The sequence below is a fragment of the Rhea pennata genome, chromosome 24 (genome assembly GCF_028389875.1).
Source record: "Rhea pennata isolate bPtePen1 chromosome 24, bPtePen1.pri, whole genome shotgun sequence".
Classification (NCBI taxonomy): Eukaryota; Metazoa; Chordata; class Aves; order Rheiformes; family Rheidae; genus Rhea; species Rhea pennata.
In genome coordinates, this window is record NC_084686.1 from 2,983,802 (window position 1) to 3,007,195 (window position 23,394).

At 53.4% G+C, this 23,394-nt stretch overlaps 1 protein-coding gene across 1 annotated transcript; it reads right to left on the reverse strand.

Annotated features, from left to right (window-relative positions):
- Positions 1 to 1,390: 1,390 nt before the first annotated feature.
- On the reverse strand, positions 1,391 to 5,470 carry THY1 (Thy-1 cell surface antigen). The gene is made up of 4 exons (XM_062594553.1): positions 5,411 to 5,470; positions 3,017 to 3,098; positions 2,350 to 2,685; positions 1,391 to 1,645 (listed from the first exon to the last, which is right to left on the reverse strand). Exons 2-4 carry the CDS (start codon positions 3,051 to 3,053, stop codon positions 1,533 to 1,535), a joined length of 486 nt encoding a protein of 161 aa, XP_062450537.1. The 5' UTR covers positions 3,054 to 3,098; positions 5,411 to 5,470; the 3' UTR covers positions 1,391 to 1,532.
- Positions 5,471 to 23,394: the final 17,924 nt, after the last annotated feature.

Genomic DNA, 23,394 nt, shown 5'->3' on the forward strand with positions numbered 1-23,394 from the left:
GGGGCGGGGGGCAGCTCGCGGCGCGCGGAGAGAAGCGGGGGGTGACCAGCAGCCGCCGAGAGTTGCATCTCGGCACGGCCCGGGAACCGCGAGGAAAGTTCGCCGGGGCCAGGGCTCGCGTTGCGCCAGCCTGGCTCCTTCTGCCCGCACCTCCCGCTGCCCCGGGCTGGCTCCCTCGGCCGCTCTCACCCCGCCGGGCCCGGGAAGCAGTGCCGAAAGAGAGGGAGCGAGTGGGGGCAGGAAGGGGAGGGGGCACATGGGCTTCTCCCAGCGCCTGGCACGGCCGGGGCCTGGAGGAAGACTGCGCTGGAGGAAGGCTGCCGAGCCTCCCCTGTGGGCCCGGGGCAGGCAGGGAGGAGGGATGAGGACCTTCAGGTGCTTCCTCAGGGAAGATGTGCAGAGAAGGGTAGGCGATGAACTCCCTGCAGAGACCTGGGGAGGGGTCAGGGTCCCTCGGGGAGTCCCCTCCAGGCCACCGGGACCTCGGGGCAGGGGCGCCCGGGTGAAGGCAGGGCTGCCGGCCCCCGCAGGGAGCGAGGGCCAGGCTGCCGCTAGCTCGGAGAAGCTCTGCTCGCCTCCACCGCAAGTAGGTGCTGGCAGCAAGTCTCTCGTCACAGCTAATGACCGGTCGCCGGGGACAGCAAGTGACGGATGGCTCGGGCTCGCACAGCCTCAAAGCACCCGACGATGTCTGGATGCCTCGCTTCAGCTCAGCAGAAAAAATAAAAAACAGATTACAAAAAACTCAATTCCAAAGCAAGCTGGCAGTGAGAGCCCTCCCAGGGCCCCAGCGAGCCCCGAGAAGGCGGCTGCCTTCGGCGTGCCTCTCCCAGAGCCGCTTCCCTCCCTCCTGCCAGCCGCGCCGCCCTGTGCCCGGCTCCCTGCTCCTTTCCCCGTGGGCGCCCAGGCAGGGTTCCCGTCCCACCCGCTCCCACCTCGGCCTCCCCTCGGCAGCTGGGGCTGCCTCCGGGCTGCGGGAGCAGGCTGAGACGTCACCCAGTCACTTCAGTAGCGGCCGGGCCAGGCGGGAGCCCCGGCAGCCCCATCTCCTCCGGGCGCGGGCTCTGCACCCAGCCCAGACGGCCCTCTGCACACCCTTGTGCCCTCCCTCTCTCTTACCTCTTAGTCCAGCTGTCTTTCCCCGGGTGAAAACAGGCAAAAAATGACAGCTAAAGGGATGGGAGAAGCTGGCTCTGTGCCCGCAGCCGGAGCACGGCAGCCGGAGCAAGCTCGGGGAGGTGCGATGGGAGAAGCAACGCTGCCTAGCGGAGCCACCATGCATGGGCGCGGGGCAGTGCCGGGGGTGCGTGCGCGTGCGACGGCGGGTCTCAGCGCAGGACGGGGGCTAGCGTTAGCTGTACGGCTATATAGAGATAACATAGAGATTGCATTCGTTTCGAATCGTTCGGCTTCTCTTTCCAAGGGCCACGTTCCAGCGGTGGGGAGCGGGTTTGCTTGGGGGGGGGCTGTGTGTGTGTGTGTGTGTGTGTGTGTGTGTGTATATGGGTGAGCGAGTGTGCGTGCTTTTCCTTTCACAGGGACACGAAGTCCACGGCTTGCAGGAGAGGCAGGGAAAGGAGAAGCAGCAGGAGCCATGAGGTGTTCTGGATCAAGAGGCTGAAGCCGGCACATTTCTCCAGTTTGTCTGTAAGGAGGGGAAAGGGGGAGGGAGAGAGGAGGTGCCGTGAGATCCCCCCAAAACAGGCATCAGGCTGGATGTTTTAAGGGGTGTTGGGCCTCTTGCCTGGTTTCTGCTGCAGACATGCAGCATGTCCTGGCCTAGCCCATCACCCTCAGCTTTCCCTCCCACCTTGTGCCCTCATAGTGGGAAATTTTGGAGGCATGGAGACCCCTGGGAAACATCACATCCTGCGTCTGCCTGCCCAGGGTGACAAGGGGAGAAGCACCAGGTGAGACAAAGAGATCTGCAACTGGGGGACTGTTCCTGGGGGAAGTGGGGATGGAAAATCCCCTCTGCACTCCCGCTCCAGACCACGAGCCTCTTGTGTGCTTCCCCAGTCTACCTGTCCCCTTTACTAGGGCTGACTACGAAGCATCGGCTACGAGAGGGCTCCTGGTTTGCTGCCTGGTTTGGCTTGTCTGGTGCCCAGTGCTGGGACCGCAGTTCAGCAAAGGGTGGGGAGGGAGACTGAAATGGGGCAGAGTGAGGCCATCTGTGGGGCTGACTGCTTTGCTGTCCTGAATATGGGCACATAAGGCTTAGGAAACATTGTCAGGGCTCTAGGGGGATTAGGAGACATAGGCAGTCATGGATTTCATTGCTGGCCTTACCTACCTAAGGGGCAGGTGGGAAGGAAAGGCTGAGTGGGAGCCAGAGGCCAAACTCACCTTTGATGACAGTGATGTTCTTTATCTGGTTGCCGGTGTAGTCATTGGTGGCCTTCAGCTCGCACATGTAGACGCCCTCGTCGCTGGTGGTGAAGCTCTGCAAGTAGAGGCACACCAGGTTCTTGTGCATGGTGACGTTGGCCCGGTTCCGGTAGGCATTCTCAGAGACGCTTATGGTGCTGTGGATGACGTGCTTCCTGTTGTCCTTGGTGATGCTGAACTCATAGGTCAGGGGGTTGCTGGTTTTGTTCTCATAACGGCAGTCCACCCGCAGACTCTGGCCCAAGAGGCAGGCTCTCAGGTCCTTGATCATCTGGCAGTGGGTGGCCTGGAGGACTTGGAGAGACAAGCAGGGGTTGGACAAGGAGTGGTGAGTGCTGGGGATGCCCACGCAGCTTCCCAGCCCTCCCAGGTGCCAAATACCACCCTGGAGAGAACTGAGCTGGGCTGCCCCTTCCCCAGACACCTCACACCCTGAGCCCTCCATGCTCCAGCATGCCCCATCCGCAGGTCTTGGACCACCATGTGCAGATCCCTGGCACCTACACTGCACGGGGAGTGCCGGAGCCCTGCACCCCCCGGCTCTGAGAGCTGCTGTGTGTGTCTGGCTGGTTGCGGCCAAGGTCCCTAGATGGCAGGGAGGGGATCTGTTGCCCGCCAGCCGTACCTGTCAGGAAGACGGCGATGCCGACTGTGGGGTTCATCTCTGCGCCGGGGTGCCCGGAGGCAGCTGTCAGTGCGAAGGGAGTCTGGGCAGGGAGAGAGGGAGGCAGTTAGCCAGGATCCTCCCTGGCATGAGGATGTGAGCACAGAGATGTGCACAGACACACACGCACAGCAAGGATGGGCAGACAGCGTCTTCCTGCACAAACGATGGTGCTTTGCCTGCTCCTCATCATGATATCTGATCCACTGAGCAGAGACAGGCTGGTCCTGCCAAGGAGCTAGGGAACAGGGTAATCAGGGTCTGGCTCCCATCACCTTTCCATACCCTTAGGCAGTGCCAGCCACGCTCTTTACCCTGTCTGGATGCCACACACCAGGCGTTAAATTAGCATGGCACAGACCTGCAGCTGTCTGCAGTGAGGCTTGTGCCTGCAGCCCTCCCGGCCCTCTGCCGCACACCCCGGCTGGGTGCCTGCTCGAGGGATGGGGAGCAGAAGCCAGGACCTATCCCTGGGCCCGTACATCACGGCCAGACCCCTCCGTGGCTTGCAGCGAGCGCGGTGCCAGGTGAGGACCCTCCCTCTGTGCCGTTGGGCGGCCAGGCCTGCCAGCCCCCCCCCCCCCCCCCCCTCCGCAGCACCAGCGGGTGAGCTCAGCAAAGATGACTCATTGCAATGCAGTGAGGGAAAGGGGCCAAGAGCCGTGAGAAGGAGGGAGGAGGCAGCCAGACAGGGAACCAAGGCTGCCAGAGGATGGCACCAAGTCTCCAAGGGCTGAGCTAAGCTTGCCGAGTCATGGGGAGGAAGGCTTTTGGGGTGGGAGAGTCCCCCCTCTCCACCCCTGGTCTGGAGCTCATCTCTCTCTAGGCTGCCTTGCAGTCTGCACTGGTAAGGCGCCCACAGATTTACTGTCAAAACCCTGGGCGTGCTGACAGCCCAAACCAGCCAAGAGGAACTGGTTAAAAGGTTTGCAGTCCAGCCAAGCAACTGCATAGGGAATCCAGCCGCAGATATGCGGAGTGGAAGGGTAGGGCGGGGGAGCAGCGAAGCCGAAACTGGGGCTGAAGGACACACCAAATGGTTCCAGTTAGTCCTCCAGGCTAGGGGATGTGTGCCTGGGTCCAGCCCTTTGGGAGCCAAGGCCAGCAGAGAGAAGGATGGATAACTGGTTTGCCCATCTGAACCTGACTAAGCATCCAGGGAAGAGCTGGGAATGGTCTGTACTGCAGTCAGCTGGATTTTTCTACTTTGCATTTTTGGGGTTTTTTCATATAACATTTGAGCAGGAAATACCAAACCCATTTGCTCACTATGAAGCTGTGAAGGTTCTCTAAATCCACAATCCCCAACCCAGGCCAGGAATAAAAATTACCTTCTGTTCAATCATGATGAGCAAGAGATTTCATATGGAGGACAAGGGCATGAGGGAGGAGGCTGTCTGAGCCTCTTTCAGTTCCTAGAAACTGGCCCTTGCCCCTCGCTTTAACATTTCTCAGCCCCAAACCTCATTTCCTTGGACAACCTGGAACACCCTTTAGGTCACAACCAGCCTTTTCTCCAGAAAATCAGTGTAATTGAGCTCCTGGAGAGCGAGAATTTTCCCCCCCCAATCTACAAACAAAGGGAACTAGATCTTCTAGACTTGATGCCCTTGGGTCCCTTGTCCCCCTTCTCTCCTCTTGGCAGTGGCATCAGCAGAAGGGTTAGCCAGGCAGCCCTCGCCTGAGCCCCCGGGGCTTTCCGCGGGGACAGGACTCACAGGGACGGCCACGTCGGAGCGGCTCCTGCTCTCGCAGAACAGAGCTTGGGCACCGCGGGCTCCACCACCTGCAACGGCACCTCTGTGCCCGCCACGCTGAGGAGCTCAGGGTCTCAAACAGGCCGTCGGGGACGGCGGAGGGCGGGGAAGCCAGGCAGAAAGAGTCGGACAGGGTGGGAGAAACGACGTCTGCCCCCGGCCGGGCGCGGGAGCGGCTGCCAGCGAGCGGGGGAGCGTCCGCCGCGCGTGGAGGGGGCCGCCGTGCGCCCGCGTGTCCGTGCGCGCGGGGGGAGCAGGGCACGCGGCAGCGGCACCCGGGGCCCGCGCGGGGCCGCGGGGTCTGTGCGGGAGCTGCCGCCCTCGGGCTCGGGGGGCGCGGGCGCGCGCCCGGCACACCCGCGGTGGGGGCCGGGGGGGGGGGGGATGCGCGCCCACGGCCGCGCCCGCGGAGGGATGCCGCGGCGGCGCGGGACACAGCGGGAGGAGGCGACGTCGGCACCGGCGCAAAAATCCCGCGAGCATCCTTCTCCCTCCGCCCCGCCACCCTCCGGAGCCGGCCTCCCCGCGCGGCTCGGCCCGGCCCGGCCCGGCTCGGCCCGGCCCGGCCCGGCGCGGCGCGGCGCGGGACCGTGCCTACCTGTCGGGCGGCCGCGGTGCGGCGCGGTGCGGCGCGGTGCGGCGCGGTGCTGCCCGGCGGCGCTGTGGGCGGCGCGGCGCGGCGCTCCCGCAGTTTGGGCCGGGCCGGGCGGGCGGTACCAGCAAATCAGGGCCGGGCGGCGTCACGCTGGCTCGGCCCCCGGCCCTGCGGTGCGGGGAGGGGGGGGGGTCCCCGCCTCCCGCCCCCCTCCGCCGGGCGCGGGGTGCTGCGGCGGCTCCCCAGGTTTGCACCTGCACCGAGCCCCCCCCCGCCCCGAGCCGCACAGCAAGGGTACCCACCCCCCCGCCTCCCCCACGCTGGGGAGGGGGCACCCAGGGATGAGGCTCGCTCCGTGATGCTGGTGGCCCCACACCTCATGTTCTAGGCCAAACGCTGGTGGCAGTGAGGACCTTAAGGAGGGCTTGTGCCTCCCAAGCTCCCATCAGCGATCGCGTGGTGGGGAAGGGGCTAAGCAGAGCCGCTTCTGCAAGGGCAGACCCCTCTGGACCCAGAGGATAGCCTGGCAAAGACCCCCTCCCTGCCCCCTGCAAGGCAGGGATGGCAGGAGAGGAGGGCAGCAGCCAGGGAGCCGATCTGCCCTGGGGATTTGGCCCGGAGGCACCTCGGGAAGGAGCGGAGGGCTGCAGGATGGCCCGCCCCATCTTCACCCCCTCCCACACCCCCTCACTGGGCTCCACAAAAATGGCTGGCACTGTGAAAGTTGATATGAAAAGTCATATTCCGCTCCAGCAGAACCTGATCCCAGGTGTCATTCGAGTGCTGAGGTTTTGCAAGCTGGCTGGGCAGCAGCAGTTTTGCCTGTTCAGTAGAATCTTGCCTCCTGGTGCTCTCTTGCTAAGTGGGCTGTGGGCATGCTGCCCCAAACAGGACTTGAGACGCAGGCTGGCTGAGGGTCCCGTGATGCCTGGGGAGGGCAGAGCAGGCTTCCCAGGGGGGAGCTTGCTGCTGTGCAGAGAGCAAAGGCCTGGTCCTGTTGTGGCAGCTGGGTGTCAAATGGACCCAGACCGTGGCCATCAAATGCAGCCACATCACCTGCGTGCGACTGCACTGCTGAGTGTGGATGGCACAGACTGGCAGCTATCTGATGGCAGGGTTTACAGTGTGGCACAACCTTGCAGGTCAACGCAATGCAAACACACAGACACGTCATGCATGTTGCCGTGCTGCTGTGCTACAAAAAATGCAAGCAGGTGTGCATCCAAACATAGCAAGTAAGAATGTGCACACACGTGTGCCCGCAGACAAACATTCAGCTGCACATGTCTGCGGGTTGTGTCTCCTCCACAGCCCCCAGCTACATGAGAGTGGGCAACACGGGAATTCAAGCTCGAAGGGCAGGCTTTTGAAGTCACGCAGTTGCCCAAGGCCCATTGCAAATGACTGCAGCTACCTTTAAATCTGTGGCTGGTGGTGCTGTGGAGGCAGGCGTGATTGTGCAGTTTCTGGGCAGTGCTGGCAGGCAGCTTCCTGCCTTGGTATTTGCAGGAGGCTCCTTGCAGAAGTTCTCCCAGCTTGGTGGAGCCTCACTGCAGATTGCAGCCTGGCGGCTGTCCATGAACCAAAGAGCATCGGCCCTCAGGTCATGCCTAATGCAGAGATGGAGGAAGGTCCCCCCTAGACTGCTTCCAAAGGAGAGGAAGAGTGTGTAAGAGAAAAATTAATCATGACATACAGACAGACAGATGGAGAGGGGGGCAGGCAGGGCAGTGTGTGCAGTGGCAGGTGTCAGGCAGAAAGATGGACAGACAGGAACAATTGGACACAGGCAGGTTGCCAGTCAGGCAGAGTGTGGCACAGTGGTGCAGACTGACAAACAGACACCAGAAGGCACAAGGCTCAGGGAGGGACAGGCAGACGTGGGTCGATGCATTTGGACAGATGGACAAACAGAGGTAGTGCACAGACAGCCCTCCTGGGAGCTCAGATCAGCCCAGTTGCCCCTACCTCCTGTCCAAAGCGGATCCTGGCATGGCTGGGCCATGCAGGGAGTCCTACTGCTCTGCAGGGGTGTGTTGGGGGCTTCGTTGCTCCCAGCTGCTGCAGGAGGATGGCTGGCAGCAGAGCCACTGAGGACCATGACTCAGGTGTCTGGCAGCGCTGCAGCAGGCAGTGAAGGCTGACTTTGCCCCAGTGATGTCCAGCTGCAGGAGACCCCCTTCCTCTAGGAGGGATGTGGGCCCACATCCTTCCCAAGAGGAACATTTCTCTCCTGCCCTCATCCTGCCCCTAAATGTGGGAAGAAGAGAGTCTTTCTCCCTCTCCCTGCTGCTCGTGAATCACTGCATGGCAACGCGTTGTGGGTCCTGCTCCAAACACGACAGCAGGACGCCCACGCAGCAGCCCGTCCCCACCAGCAACCGCTCGCTCCCCCCTGCTAATTGCTGGAGAGGGGGAACACGTGGGGCCTAGCCAGCAGGCCCTGAAAGCAGCTCTTTCAGAGGAAGAGACCCTTGGCATCCTCCCAGAGGCCATTAGCAGCTGGAGAGCTACAGGATGAGTAAGGGCATCCGAGAATCAGTGCTATCCGTCTGGCCCCAGAGCACCAGCAGGCTGGAGGGCTGCGAAGCACTCACACCACTCACAGCGCTAAGCCAAACCCAGCCATTTCCCACCTCATCCATGAGAGACAAGAAGGGGAGGCTTCAGAGGCTGCTTTGCCCTTGATCGGAGAGACACAACAGCCCCTGGGAGCCCAACAAGGCCCCATGGATGCTATATGGAGCATGGCCCAGATATGCAGCCCTTGGGGTTTGCGGCACCACTGCATGGAGCAGGGGTGGAGGAGACTACTCCCCTCCTTCCAGCCTGCAGCGCATAGCCACCGAAAACAGGCGCAGGCAGGGCTCCTGCTGCAGCACCAGTCCGGGGTCTGCTGTGCTCAGGGCAGACACTACAGCGTAGCAAGGGAGGTGGCTGGCTGGCCCAGGCCCCCGCTCTGCCTTGGAGGCTTGCCTGGAGGGAGCAGAGCTCCTCCTTGGTTGCCTCTGCCTGTTTTATGACCATGTGCTGGGTACAGAGAAGCCCCAGAGGCTGAAGACCTCAGCCTAACACAGAGTGATCCTGGAGTGGGATCAGCTCCAGTGCGTGCACCGGCACTTCCACCCGCAGGAACACCGCCTCCCTCCCCTCTGTTCCTGCCTATTTGCAGGTGTGCTCTGGTGAGCAGCAAGTCCCAGGTCCGTGCTCTAATGCAGTCATGCAGGGATGCCCCAGAGTGGGGATACAGCGGTGGCCTGTCGTGGTGGCCTGCCCCGGGTGGAGGCTTTGCTGGGAAGCCGCCAGCAGCGAGTATTCATTGCAGTGTAGGGACCCACACAGTAAACCCCTGCTTCATCTGGCAGTGCCACATTTCCACTCTGCTGGGCTCAGGGAGCCAGAGGGCCCCACCAGTGCAGCTTTCCTGCCCCACCAGAGCAGAGCAATTGTCCGTCTAGCCCAGTGTCCATCTGCCAGGGCTCACCAGCCCTGAGGGAGGTGGCGACCGTCTTCTGTCCGTAGCCTTTCCTGCCTAAGGCCAGCAAAACCTTCCTACAAGAGGCTTAGGAATTGTTGCAGGAGCCAGCCAGGACACAGGGGAGCCAACCCAGCATGGAAGTGGGAGGCAATGGAGGCAAAGAGCTCTCGGCTTGCTCCATCTGCTCCCCAGACGCAATATGAGCACTGCTTGGCTGCTGGCTCCAAGCTCCTCCTCACTGCCTCTCATCAGATGAAGGCATGCATCACGCTGGCGCTCAGCAGTGGCTGGTTGTCTTCTGCACAGCTGCAGGGAAGGGTGAACTGTGCCTGGCAAACCTGATCTTTGAGGTCAATGATGCTGAGCTTTGAGGGACATCAGTCTCTGGGGAAGGAGGAACATCTTTGTCAACTGAACCAGACAGCAGTTGCCAGATAATTTGTTTCCTGGCTCAGAGTTCACAGATTTGGGTCTCTTTACTGCAGTACAAGTGGCCAGGGGCCTTGCATTCAACCTCCTTGCAAGGCAGCCATGGTCCCTGCATATGAATTTAAACTGGGGAAAGATACCATTTTCAATGGCAAAACTCCTTTCCTCCACCTGGTGAACTCCTTCCCCTGTGACTGCCCATGACCCCATGAAGACAGCAAAGGGCTGTACCCATGGTGGGGTGGTCCTGGGTTGTGCAGCATTACCAGTCCTGGATGGGCAGCCGACCCCCAGAGCAACCCTTGTTTAGATCCCCTTGTTTTGGAGGGTTTCAAGGTGTGGGGGAGGGGAAAACTAGGAGGGTGCTGGCCAAAGAAAGATCTCGAGTGTGTAGTGCTGCCTCTGCCCATCCACAACCCCTGGCCTTGCTTTCCCCTCTCTGTTCCTGGCCCTAGGTGCTGGAGAAATGAATAATGCAAGCTACAGGAGATGGAAACGGCTTCCCTGCATTAACTCTTCCAACCCGCTGCGCCTTCCAGAAGTGGAAGCAGTTTATGAGCATTGCTTATTTATGAAGAAACCACCAGGCCAGGATGATTAACTCTCACCATGCAGGTTCCTGTGGATGTTTCCAGAGGAGAGGAGAGGGGGTGCAGGGGTACCCTGCACTCCAGGCCAGCCAGGAACCTCCTTGTTCCAGAGAGAAGGGGGTTAAGGAAAGGCAGGAATGTTTCTCCCTTTCAGACAGTGGCAAGAGCTCGGATCCTCGGAGAAGCTGGGGACTGTCTGGAGGACCAGCGGGAGAGGGATGCCCAGGCCTGGCTGCCACCCTAGCTGCGCACATAGGGCTGGAGCGCACACAGTGCTTCCCTTTAGCATCCCGCCAGCTGCTGCCCGCACTTGGGCTTGTGTCATCAGCTCCAGCAGCAGCTCATCTGCCCCATTGTTCGCGGGGACAATGGGAGCGTGCACCCGGGCTGAGCGCACCTGAGACCCCCGGCACCCCGCCTCCTCCTCCTCGGCCGGCACCGGCCGCCCCGCGGGCCCCGGGGCGCCCCACGCGCCTGGGCATGCCCTCGGCACTGCCCTCCTCCCCAGCACCAAGCCACAAGCACCATCGTCCCCGCGGCTGCAGCCGGACCTAGGTTGCATCTAGTCGTTGAGCAATTCCTTGCAGTCTGTAAGGACAAGCTGTTTGGAGCAGAGGGAGATTTTGAAGCGTTTCCCAGGCAGCTCTTTACCTGCTGTTGTCTGCTCCTGTTCGCTAGGGAGGATGGAGAGCCTCGTCCGCCTGAGCTTTTGCTGTAGACCGAGGCGGCTTGAATGCCCCATCCCCATCTCTTCTACAGTCTCTTTCAGGGATGTGAAATGAGTCATTTCACAGCTCTGTGCATCAGTATCTGCATGGAAAAACATGCTGCAGAAATTTCTCTCTCTCTCTCTGTTTTTTTTCCTCCCCCCATCCAGGCCCATCCTCTGATTTGAGCTACTGAGGTCTAGGAGAGGCATTACTGATAAGGACAGCACAGCCAGAAAGAATCACTGGGCTTTTGTAATGGGGAATGCAAAGCCGTGGGTAAAAGGTTAGAAACCAAGATCAAAGAAAAATATCTGGATTGTAGTGGTGGAGGGGGATACAAAAAGTTTAGTTGAAATATTGGTTTGCAATATGATAACAGACACTGAGACTAGCCATTTAAGGCTAATTAGTTTATTATGAAATTACATAATAACAATAAAAGCAAATAAATGTTATTATGATTCCATTCCAAACATCAGTAAACCCAGCTGTCCAGTAATGTACAGCTAAGGTTAATACTTAGGCACACAAGTACTTACAGAAGCATGGATACTACGTATGCTTATAGGAACCTGAGCATGGTTCTTCGGGCAACCAGTCTGCTGTCACTGTGTTACACCCCTTGGGGTGTCTTCCCCTTCTGGGGTTTTGCAACTCTTTGTGCATATGGTCCTTTGTCACGTTTTTGTTATCAGGAGAGCGCGTATTTTGCTCATGGAGGCAGCGCTGGATGTGTGATTGGAGCATGAGGCAGTATTAGCCTCGAGCTGCATTACAAGGCTGCGTTACCCAGATACCCACCGTCGCTCTTCAGCATACTCGCTGAGTTATTACTGCAGCCATCAAGGTGGCGGCTAGAGGCCCTCCAGCAAGCTCCGACACTTCATTTATGCTATGGCACAGGAGAGGGTTGTTTCCAAACAGTGGTGCAATGTAGCAACTTGAATTCCCGAAAATGCTGCTATGTTGGACTTTTTCCATCCTACTGCCATTCAGAGCAGGAAGCAAGTCCCAGCCTTGGGCCAGCATGAGCCTCTTGCTCTGTAATGCAATGGCTCAGGTGGAGACCTCCCAGGCTTCCCTGCACCATCGGTGCACCCAAGATGGTCACTTCCAAAGAGCCGACAGTTGCTTAATGGTGGGGATCCTGACAGGGAAATAGCAGTGCTCAGCCAGGGCTCCGGTCCAGCTGGCCAGCACCAGCACAGCCGTCATGATTCAACACTGGAATAAAAATGAGAGGAGTGGAAGGAGTTTGCAGAGATGTTTCTTAGCCAGTAGCCATCCTGCTTGGTCTCTAAGATGACAAAGCAGAGTGAATGTGTCTGTGTATAAAGGACCTGCAGTTTACCAGATGATGATATTGCAGAAAAGGCTGGAATTCCCATGTTCTTGTGGGCTTATCAAAAATAGTGTGATATGGTCCTCAGTGGTCCTCAAAAAGTATCATTTTGACAAACTTTTCTCTATTGAAAGAGTCCAAAGAGTTTTGTTACCAAAACCAAGCAGCTTTGGGGAAAGCTTAGTTAGAGGCTTAGCATAAGTCTAATTCAGACAATGCTGTTTGCAACCTTAAACTTAGTAAACTGACTCCAGGATGGTCTTTGAATTCTTGAAAAAAAAAAAAAAAGTAATAAACTTTAAATCCTCTATCATCAAATTTGACGATGATCTTTTGTACTGAGGATTATCTTTTCTGTTGAGAGCACTTTGCTGTTTGCAAGCATAAGGTGGCAGCAAAATCCTTCTGCACTCCCGCACCATTTTGTCACCATTTCCCTAGGAAGATAAACCTTAAACACAGGTTTCATTTGTGTCTTGGAAAGATTAACTCAACCATCACGACCTCATCGCTTTCCGAGTTGTTCCTACTGTATGTAAAACATGGCTAATTGAACACGCTCAGGCTCTTTCCTTCCTTGTACCTGTTTTAATTTTGTCCTGGCAGATCAATACACTCAACAGAAAGCAGAATATGCCTTTGAGCACCCACTCCGCTCTGAGAGTTTTTGCTGGGGACAACAGCGCAATTGATAATTACTGTCTGCTTGGTAAGTACAAGCATGAAAATGAAACAGATTGAAACGAGCACATTGCATGCAACACCCCCACGGAAAAGGCACCACCGTTACCGTGCCCAATTGCGGTGCCCTCCGTAATGCAGCTAAGTGCTGTTGGTAAGGTCCCTCTCCAGCATTGCAAGAGATGTCAGTTTTCCCACCTAAGTGACACCAAAACCCTCCCCAAGAGTTTCCACATCAAAACCGTCCTCCTAAAGCAGCAGCAGCAGGTTTAACCCAAACCCCCGCCGCTGCGCTGGGCTGGGAGCGGACGCCAGGTGAGACCAGCCCCGCTCCCGTTTCCGGAGGCTCTTCTCTCCCGTGCTGACCGAGGCTTAGAAACAACGCGCCGGGACTGCAAAGTAGCAGGCGGACACGAGCGGAGCGAGGCACGGCTCCGCGGCGGGCGCGCCCCCGGCGCGGGGGCGGGGCAAGGGGCGGGGCTTCCCGGACGCGGGGGCGGAGAAAGGGGCGGGGCTTCCCTCCCCCGGCGCGGGGGCGGAGCCTCGTCGCCCGACGGGGCGGGCGCTGGCCCGGGCCCGGGCCCGGCGCGCGGACGGGCTCTCGCGGCGCTGCCCACGCCCGTGCCCGAGCAGCCGCGAAGCTGCCGCCCTGCGAGCCCGGTGGGGGGGGGGGGGGACCCCGAGGCGGTAACGCCCTGAGTCCGTCTCTCTGCACATTCCCTCCCCACGTACTGTCCGTGCCGCTCGACGGCATCCGGCAGGGAAATAAGTTGGGTTGGGGGAGAGCGAGCGGCGTTTCAGGGAGCCTCCCTGTCCGGTGGGGCGGCAACGGCCTCCTCACTGCCCGCGCTCTAACTCTGCTTCTAGGTAAGAGGCGGCTTTGAGCTCCTGCCCGCGGAGGCGCCCCAGGTCGTACGCCGCGGGGGGAGCGCAGGCGTCGCGCGGAAACGAGGGCAGAGCGCGAGCGTTTCGAGGGAAAACCCCAGGTAACGTCGGAGGGGCGGCCGGCAGCAGCCAGGCCGCGGAGCACGCCGGCCAAAGGCCGGGGGCCGGCGCCCTCGCCCTGCCCCGCGGGCAGCCGCTGCCGCACCGCTCGGCGCTGCCCGCGAGCCCCGCGGAGCGGGAGGCTCCGACCTAGATCGAGTCCGGTTGCGTAACACCGGTCACAGACAGCAGAGTCCACGTGCTACCACAGAGCACAGCTTTAAGACCAGAAGCCCTCTCATTTCCTACATTTTTGAATCAAAATAAGCATTATGTGCTCTGATACATTTTCCCCTAACTTTTCAACCATATGCACCCATTTAAGATGATTTTTACATGAAAACATCCATTTTAATCTTTCCCACATTTGTACTGCTCGTTTCCCAGAACAAACGCTCTGGCAATATCACTCCTCTGCCAGTAATGATTCCAAAGGGAGAATGCTATTTTGCAGTGGAACAAGTGGTTGGAAAGAGCTATAAATTTTGAGGAAATAAGGACTGTTCCTTATGCATTTATAAAGCACCTATTTTATAGATCTCTGTGGTCTTTCCACCTGTCCAGAGGTCCTCACTTTTAGAAGGCAATTTTACATACATCCTCCATCAAACAAAATCCTAGGTCACATTATAACCCTGTCAGTAATCCCACCCCCCTTCCCATCCTTCCTGCAAATGAGCTGCTCCTGCAGTAGTTCTGAGGGGTGAGGTAAACTGCCAGAGACAAACCCCAGCAGCCTTGAGTCAGCACGACTGGAGCACTAGGGCAGTGACACAAGGCTAAGCCGTTTCTGCCTTTAAGACCTACTCAGGACTCTGCAACTCCAGAGGCCTAGCTGGCTGGCCATACCATCCAGCTTACTCTGGTAGTTACAGAAAGGAAAATTTCCCTTAAGCATCGAGAGTCAGAGTGCACTTCAAATACCAGGATGCCATTTTAGTCTCCCCTATCTACCATATCCTCCTTAGCATGGCTGGTGGGAAAAGAGCTTTCATAGCTGGGCTGGCAAAAGCAGCCAAAGGGCAGAGCAGGACTGTATTGCAGACACACCACTGAGGCAGTAAGTTATTTAGTGACTCCAGCGCTATGGGGCTGGAGCCTTGCAATACAGCGTCCAAGAGCCTGAAGAGCAACCCAGAGGCAGGAGGGATTAACAGGAACTCCACTGATAATTATTTAACTCCCCTAAGCAGCCTTGGTACCCCCAACATAAAGAGAGAGCTGTTGCTTGGTAGCACTAACAGCTGATGTCCAGGTCTTCATTGTCTGCTATCAGGTCAGAGCTACTGGAGCAACATGATGAAATGCTGAACCAGTATAAATTTAGTCTGCTGATTCAGATGTGTTCCAAAACTTTTCCGAAGGAGGAAGCCTATGCCAGATTAGCTATCGTCTGTGTTCCTGCAGCTGACAGAGGCAGCATAAAAAGCTTTGTATATGCCAGCAATTTGGACAAAAATCTGTTTGTGCATCTCTTTGGATAATATCTCCATTATCAGGTGGTCCAATAATATGCAGATGCAGTAATCAATCTGGAACAGTAGTCTACTACAACTATAACAAAACACTAGCATTTTTGCTGGAGGGGAACAGTCCATGGCAGTGTGACAGTTTTGTAGTGTTTTATGCACAGATGCCAACAGACGTGTGTGATGCTAGGTTTGGCAGTGTAGAAAACTGCCTCACTCAACAGCTATTTTTCTAGGTTTTCATTCCTATTACTTGGTGTCCAGTGAACCCTCAGAAGACACACCCATGTCTGCAGCAGTTATAAAGCACTTCTTTGCTTACCAGCCATATGGCCTGGAAAGCTATCGGCATGCACTTTGGAAGAAGTGGAGCTAGAGACCACAAGCCATACTGAAAGCTTGGGACATAGCTTCTGAATTAGACTCCTATCACCTTTCAGATGCTGGGGAGCAGATTATAGTTCCTGCTCTACTCATGAGTTGGAAGGGACCACGAAATGAGAAGCAGGCCTGACACCCAGTGGCCAGTCCCTAGAAAAACAAGGCAACTCAGTCCCAGCACCTATACTCTTAGCACACTGCTCTGGCTTGTTTGCTTCCCACATAAGCCATCAGAGTTAAACCACCGAAGAAAATTATGTAAAAATTATCCCAGAGTAAATACATTAACAATTAGCCTACAAATATATATATATATTTTAAAAAAAGCTACTAACACAGATTTAACCCAACTTGTATTCCCCTGCTCTAAAATGGTCTTTTAGAGTAGACTGCAGGTCTTCCAGGATCATTTCTATTTGCATAGCAAACACACTTTACAGAAAAGGCCATAAGCCTGCAACAGCACCCCAGAACAGCATCCTCTCTCCCCAGAGCTTAAACACTAAGTAAAAGATTTGTCACCATGATCTGTTGGTATCAGGAGTACGAGGCAGAAGAGCCTCCCTCACCAACCACCTAGCCTTCCCCAAGGCCCCTGAAGCTAGGAAAGGAAAGGGGGGGCTCTACAAGGGGATCCCAAGGCTATTCTTCATTGCTTTTACCACCATTTTAAGGTGCCCATCCCTCTTTTTCAATAGGAAGTGTCACAATACTGGTATTAAACCAAATAGTAATCACCACTGAGTCTTCTTCCCTTCTGTCACCTAGCTTTTCGTGTTCAGGCACAGCTCCAGCTGGAGGTGCAACACTTCCAGGACCACCCTGCCTCGCTGTCCCTCCCTCAGCATTATATTTACTAATACATGGATAGCAGAATCCCAGTAAGTATCCTACCCCCTACACCTTAATTAGAAAAAAAAAGTCTCTGTAAACATCCCACCCACTCTAAGAAAGTACTTGAAATAAATAGGAGCTTGTCTACAAACTCTCCAGCCCCAAAACATTTTAAAATATCTTTATTATCTCTCAAGATGTTTATATCTAGTATCCACCCAAATACCTGTATCTGCCTGTCTCTCTCTGAAGCTCCAGTCCTTAGTGCACTGAAGACCCTTCCAGCACATCGCAGCTCTTTCACACCAGCCTTTAGCACAAGCAGAAAAGCACCTAGACACCTGGGAAAATATATAGGGTTCCCAGCTGTATTCCCAGCTACTGGGCAGATGTCCTCACTGGCAACACCTGCTGGGCAGTTAACAAGGCATTGCCTGATTTCTAGGACAAAAACTTTACTCCTCGATTTATATTATCTGGAGTTGCATTCTGAACAAAATATTCTAAGCCTTTTACATGTAAAAGTTATTATCACTATGCAGTATGTGACCAGGAAGTTATCAATGTTTTGCAGTGGTTTCCTTCGTGTTTCTTAAAAAACAGCTTATTAAGAAACTCCTCTTATCTACCCTTCCTGAACAACAGTAGAAAAAAATGTGGAAAAGAAAGGAAAGATTTATGCTATCTACCTCGAGCTCTGCTTCTCATGCCTGCACCTGGATTTGTACTTTTCAAAAGGCTTTGAAATTCCTAGATGCAGGGCACTGGCCAGCCTGATCATCACAATCTGCTCCTGGGTTGTTTAAACTGGGCCCTCTGAAATATCCAAAATCCTGAAATAAGCTTAGAAGTCATCAGGTTGTATAAGAAGTGGCTATTTAAATGCACCTCCTGGCTTAGGGACCTTTTTAAGGGGTTACGGTTTTCAGCTCGTTGTTGCAAGGGTAAAGTGGATCAAGGTAGTTGCTCTGCTCTGTGAGCAGCCGAGGGTGTTCGCGAGGAGCCGGCCATTGCGCGTAACGTGCTGTAGTTGTGATTTCAGTCAAAATGAATTTGGACAAAGATACCCAGCCATGTTTAGGAAGCGACAGCCTCACTGCCATCCGCACTGAAGGAAGTAGAGAAGATGTACGCCTCAAAATACACGGCATCAGAACCTATGCAGTCGTTACCAAAGGCAAACACATTTAATATGTTTCTTTTTATTCTTTTTATTCAATAAGGTTTCTTCTCTCTCTTGGTATTTATAAACTTGAAGGAAGCACTTCTAGATATTCATGAGGCCACACATTAGTAAATCCAAAAAATCCAAAGAACGATTTGACTGGATTTAAAGAAAACAAAGAAAGTTCGGTTAAGGAAAATCAGAGTCAGGGAAAGAGAGACAAGCAAAATGGGAAAAGTAGGGAAAAATTAGATGAAAAAAAATATTGTCAGATGAAAATGTTCTACTATAATTGTGCCCGCACACAGACATAGGGGAAGGTTCTACTTAAATATGAACACACACTTAAAAAAAAGGGATTTATTAAATATCATGAACAAGGCAATCAGCTGCTTGCTATAATAATAATAAATAAATGCTAGGTACCAATTCACAGTCTTTTTTAATACAGCAGTTCCTATCTGTGCTGGGAGCCCAGGACTATGCTTCCAAAAATATATTACAAACAAGTTGCAAAAAGGTCCATCCAAATGAAGCAAAACTTTGTGTACACAAATTAATCAAGTCTGAAGAGTTAGTAAGGAATACACAGAAGTCCCTCTGTATCTTGCTCATGCAAAGCAAAAACTTGATCAGAGCTAGCTTTTTCCTCCATTCCCCTTAGTACTACACTAATTGCTTCAGCTGTGGAGATACTTTACAAAATTTACACTAGAGCCAGCTGAGAAGCGTTAGAAACAATTTTAATAGTGGGAGGGGAAGAAACCTCCCCCCACACAGGTGTATGTGAGCACAACCCTTCTCTGTATGTATTTAATCCAGTCAAGGTCCTGTGTGGTACTAGGAGAAGGGTAGGTGTGGGTTTAAAAAATGTTTTTTGGAAGATTAAGCTTTGTGGTTTTAATAAGGGTAAAGTTGTATGTGTGAATGAATAGTGGGTGGGAGCTGGTCTATGTGATTGATCGCTTGGAATGCAGCACGCTTGCAGTTTTTACGTTAGTTTTGTGAATTAGTGGGTGTCTTGGTTATTCTACTAGGCAGCAGTAGATGGTAGTGTTGTGTTTTTTTTTTTGGAGTGTACTTGAGGGGAAAATGGAGCCTAGCATTACTGTTTTCTTTTGCTGTGGGGAGGCTTTTTGGGGATGCTTTACTAGCAGAGTGGGTTGGATGTAGAGGTTCTCTAGTACTCTGTTACTATGTGTGAAGAAAATTCTCTTTTGTAAGGCAAAGAATTTTTGTTCTATCTTTGAGATACTCTCTGTAGGTAGTACGCTTTTGTATTTTCTGTGCTTCTAGAACTCAATATGGCCTTATCTTGATGTAGTAGGTAAGAGGGATGAACATATGTTTTATTAAGCTGTCTTGAATTTATGTGTATTTATAGGGTGTAGGAGTGTTAATCTTGGCCCTTAAGGTAGAGGGCAAGTACAGAAATGCATACTCCAGGAAAGAAGAGTGCTCTTAACTATAGGAGTGATAGGTGTGGGGAGAGGCTGGGAAGTACTGACCTCTTAAAAGCTTACTGGAGCACAAGTGAAAAGTAAATAGCTAAAAGCAATAGCCCTGCAATAATATATGAATGCTAGCAATGAGATGTAGAGTGTGCTATGGTGGCTTTACAGGGAGTAATTTCTCCATTGGGTTCCAGTTACTGCCCTAAGCAGTTCTGCTGTTAGGGCAGCTTAACCAGGGTAACAGAGCTGATGAGGTTTTCTGTCAAGAATAGCTTTGGCCCTACCTTCAGTCTGTTGCCTGTTGGGGTGCTTGACCTTGCCAGTGGTTGTTGCCTATAAAATTGCTTCAGGCCTCTTGCTAAGCACAGTCTGCTAGTATTCAGTAGCTGTTTAGAGATACTTCTTCCTGTCCTTTTCTAGCTGAACTCTTTTTGGCACTTTCTACAACTCTGCAGCAGAAAAGAAATTGCTTTGTTGTTTGCAAAATTAAAGAAAAATAAACAGCATCTCCCTGCTCTAGGTGCACAGAGACCTGATTTGCCCTGCTTCAGCCTGGAGTGGGTGTTTATGGTTAGTTTATAAACCCCTGCACAGTGAGCTTTGTAATGTTGACAGACCTTCCAGTGTAGCTGCTTTAATACCTCTGCTCTGAGAGCTCAAACACCATGCATCTCAGGGAACTGGATCAGAGGCAACAGATACACAAGCCTGCTAATAACCAATGTATACTTCTCAGAAGCATCTATTCTAGAATGAAGGAAGTGAAGACCTATCCATATCTCTTGTTGAGTTCTGATCTGTGCTGTTAGATAGTGTCTGTGCAAGACTGTGTCTTGCCTCAGAGGTAACTGCATAATTTCCTACCCACAGCAGAGTTTGAGATCCAGCTGGGAGCAGGATTAATGTAAGGTAGCCCAGTGCTTGACTAATGTTGGGCACCTAGTTTCCCATGCAGCTTAATGGATGCAAGGGCCTACATCCCAAACATGTCTTAGAATAGGGTAGACAGAAAAACATTTGCTCCTATTTCCGGCTGAAGTAGCTGCACCGAACTTAGTGTGCAGTGGATTCTGCTCAGTGATTCTATACTGTCATCTGTACCATATTCTTTCATCTCCTAGTTGAAGTATTGTGGCAATACAGTAGCTTTCCATAACAGTCAGTGTTGCTCAGGGGTCACATCCTACAGAGTCTGCAATGTTAGCTCAGCTCCAGGTAGGGGGAAAAAAAACCCTATGAAGTGAATCCTCTTGTGAGATTGGGAGGAAGCAGGACTTGAGTTTTCCCCAAGATTTTTTTGGTAGGATAAGGGCTTCAGTAAACTATGTTCCAATTGTGTGTTTTTCTGCAAGAGAGACTAAGAATTAAATGACTTTAGAAAAGGAAGGATCTGGGGTGAGAGGTAGATGGGATTTTGGAGTTATTAGCATCTATTTTGCATACTGCCTTTTTGTATCCTTCCAGTCTCAAGCACTAATGTGTCTGAGCAGTCACAACTTCCATGCGTACTAATACTCAGTGTTAATGTTGGGTAGACAGTCCTCCAAGAGCTTATGCTTGAGTAGAGTCACACTTGGTCTTTTGCAGCCTGGAGGTGTCCCCAGTTTGCAAAATGGGGGCAATGAGGAGCTGCGTAAAGCCAGCCTGGTGCCAATCTGCTCTGGCTGAACTTGCTCCCAGTAGTAAAATTCTAGTGGGAGGGCTAGTACCTGGCTGAACACAGGAAGCATGACCTTTCTCTCTGGCTGGTAGTTCAGATCTCTGCCTTCTGGAAGCTAGGAAAATGGTGCCGGTGGATTGTACTCCAGCAGAATGCCCTTGCTCCTTGGTAGCTGCTGTTAAACTTGCTTCAAGATATTTGAGTCAAAACCAGCCCAGCATGTATGGGAGAAGCGGCCAGCAGAGAGAGACAGTGAGTTGTAGAGCTGTCAGTGGTCTGTGCCCTCCAGGGTCAGCCACCAGTGTCACAGGGTAGAAGACCTTCAAGAAACCCTCTTTTCTTTGTGCCCTGCCTGGCATGTTTTCTTCTGAAGCCTTTGGTTCCTCTTTATCGTAAATCCTGTAGGATTTAACTTCTAGCTACTGATCCTTTTGACAGTAATGGACCATTAACTAACTAGACATAAAATTGAAAGTGTAAATCCCTCTCCCTTGGGGAATTAGAAAGCAGGTTTAGGATGCAGGCCATGAAATGCAAGAGTTCATTGTAATCACAAATGAGGCCTGATTAACTCTGCCTGCCTGGCATCCCCAGATCTGTGCCAGCTGATGAACAAAGGAAGAGGGAAAAGCTGAAGCTAGAGTTGCAGAATCATTTGCATCTGCCAGGGCGAAGTCTTCGGTCCCCAGTGTTCAGGTTTCCTTATCCCATTGTCAAGGTCTTCCCTGCAGTACACAGGGAGCAGTCTGGGCTGGTAAGGAATGGTCTCCAGGGACAAATGATATCGACTTGCTCCATAAACTTTATGGGGAGGGGAAGCAGAGTTAGAAGGCAAGAACCAGAGGTGTGGATTATGTCAGGGTGAGGGTGAAGTGCATAAAGCACCTAGGGAGGCAGCCCTGCATGCTCCCACCTGGGAGAAGGATGAGGTGATGCAGCAGTTCTGCAGGCTAGCGTGGACTGAGTACAGTTTCTAGCACTTTGACTGGTGACTCCCCTTGATGTGGCAGGGCTCCATGTGTATCTGGGAGTGAGCTTGCTGCTGATTGTGTCCTCTAGACCTTGAGATCAGTGCCTGCTGATTAAAAAAATTAATTACCTTCCTCTTTCAGGAATGACTTTACCTTCAAGGTCTCCCAGGCCCTTAATCAAGATTCTTCCTTTGAAAGAGGTTTTGATTCAATTGCTTGAAGCCCTCATTAGAGCCTGGTTGGGCAAGGCAGAAAGAGGATGAGTCCAGAGACCTAACTGAGCTTTGTTTGCAGTGGATGGGGTAGTCCCAACCTCATCTCAGCAGTAAGTAACTCTCAGAGAGAAGAGGGGAAAACAAGTTCTAAAAGGGGTTTAACTACCCAGCAGTTAAATATCTTAAGCAGCCTGAGTACAACCTGGACATCATACAAATTGCAGTAAAAAATCTAACTGGATTTCTGGAGACTATTTGGCATGGGAGCAATGTAGGGGAAGGAGACCTGGCCTAGACTCTTGCAGGGCTGTGCATACAGTTGTTAGAAGCACTCAGTTGAGTGCTCAGTATAAGTAGTCATTTTTGGAGCTTTTTCCGTTCTTCTGAGTTTGTTCTGTGTTCTATATTTTTCAGGCTTTGCAGCCGCTGAGTTAGAGGCTAATTTGCTCCCTAAACACCAGTTTCTGCTGTAATTGCTTCATTCTAGTGGCTGAGCATTGGGAATGTGGTAATGGTAGGGGAAGTGAAGGGAGGCTAGCAAGGTGCTGCTGGATGCCCTAGCACTGCCTGTGAGGTTCCTCTGCGATCTGCAGCGTCAGGGGCTGCAGGCATCATCCTTCTGGGAATCTCACCGATGCTAGATAGGTTTGTGTGCAGGATGTTTTTTGAGCAGGGTGCTTAAGGCTAGTAGATTGAAATTCATCAGTATTATACAAAGGCAGGGAGATCTAGCTGACCTGTCCTTTTTTTATTAAAAAAAAAAAAAGCAGAATTGATCTCCATGTGCTCAAGTGTGAATGGTGCTTTCAGATCAGACATGAAAGAGTACCCAGGTGCTTGGAAAAGCGTGAGAGAACTTCACTTCTGTTGTGTGCTTGTTTTAGAGCTGGGTGAAAACAAGAACTCTACTTCTTGGAGGCTCACATGCTGCTTGTGATGGTTGCAGGATGGTCTGGAAAGGATGTGAACAAATCCTGATAGAATAAAACCTGCTGAATGTGGGACAGGTCCTTATCTTAGCCTTTAGCTGTGGCAAGTCTGGTTTGGCTCCAGCCATCTTTATGCAAGTTTCTAGAAAGGGTGAATATCAGCTGAAGTCTGGTGGCTGGGACTCGTTTTAACTTGTTACCGAGCCTGTCTGAGTGTGGCTTGCAAGGCTGTACAAGACAGTCTGGAAAGTCTCCTGGATCTGGTGAAATAATTCTGGATTTACACTAGACTTGCCAGTCCAAAGCTAACTGAGGTGGAGGGGAGCCAGAGGACGGGAGCCGTGGCCATGCGCAGTCAGGCTAGAGCAGTGTGTGGTTGTCCCTCCGCAGAGGTGGCGGTTTACGGGAGCAGACCTGGGGCTTCCTTGCTGTGTATCTGGGCTGGTCCCCTATTCTGGGAGTGCTAGCAGAGCCCCAGGTGTGGAAGTGTAAAAGCATGGGGTGGGGGGAGAGGGTAGGAGTAAACAAACCCTGCTCTCCTGAGGCCTTAAGCTCTTTGACGTGTTTGAGCTGTCCTTGTCACTGCGGGTCGTGTGTACTGATACAGTAGGCTTGGGGTGGCCCAGTTAAGCCTATGCTGGGGCCCAACCTGCTGGCTGGCTGCATGGAATAAGAGCTGCGACTTGGCAGCAGGA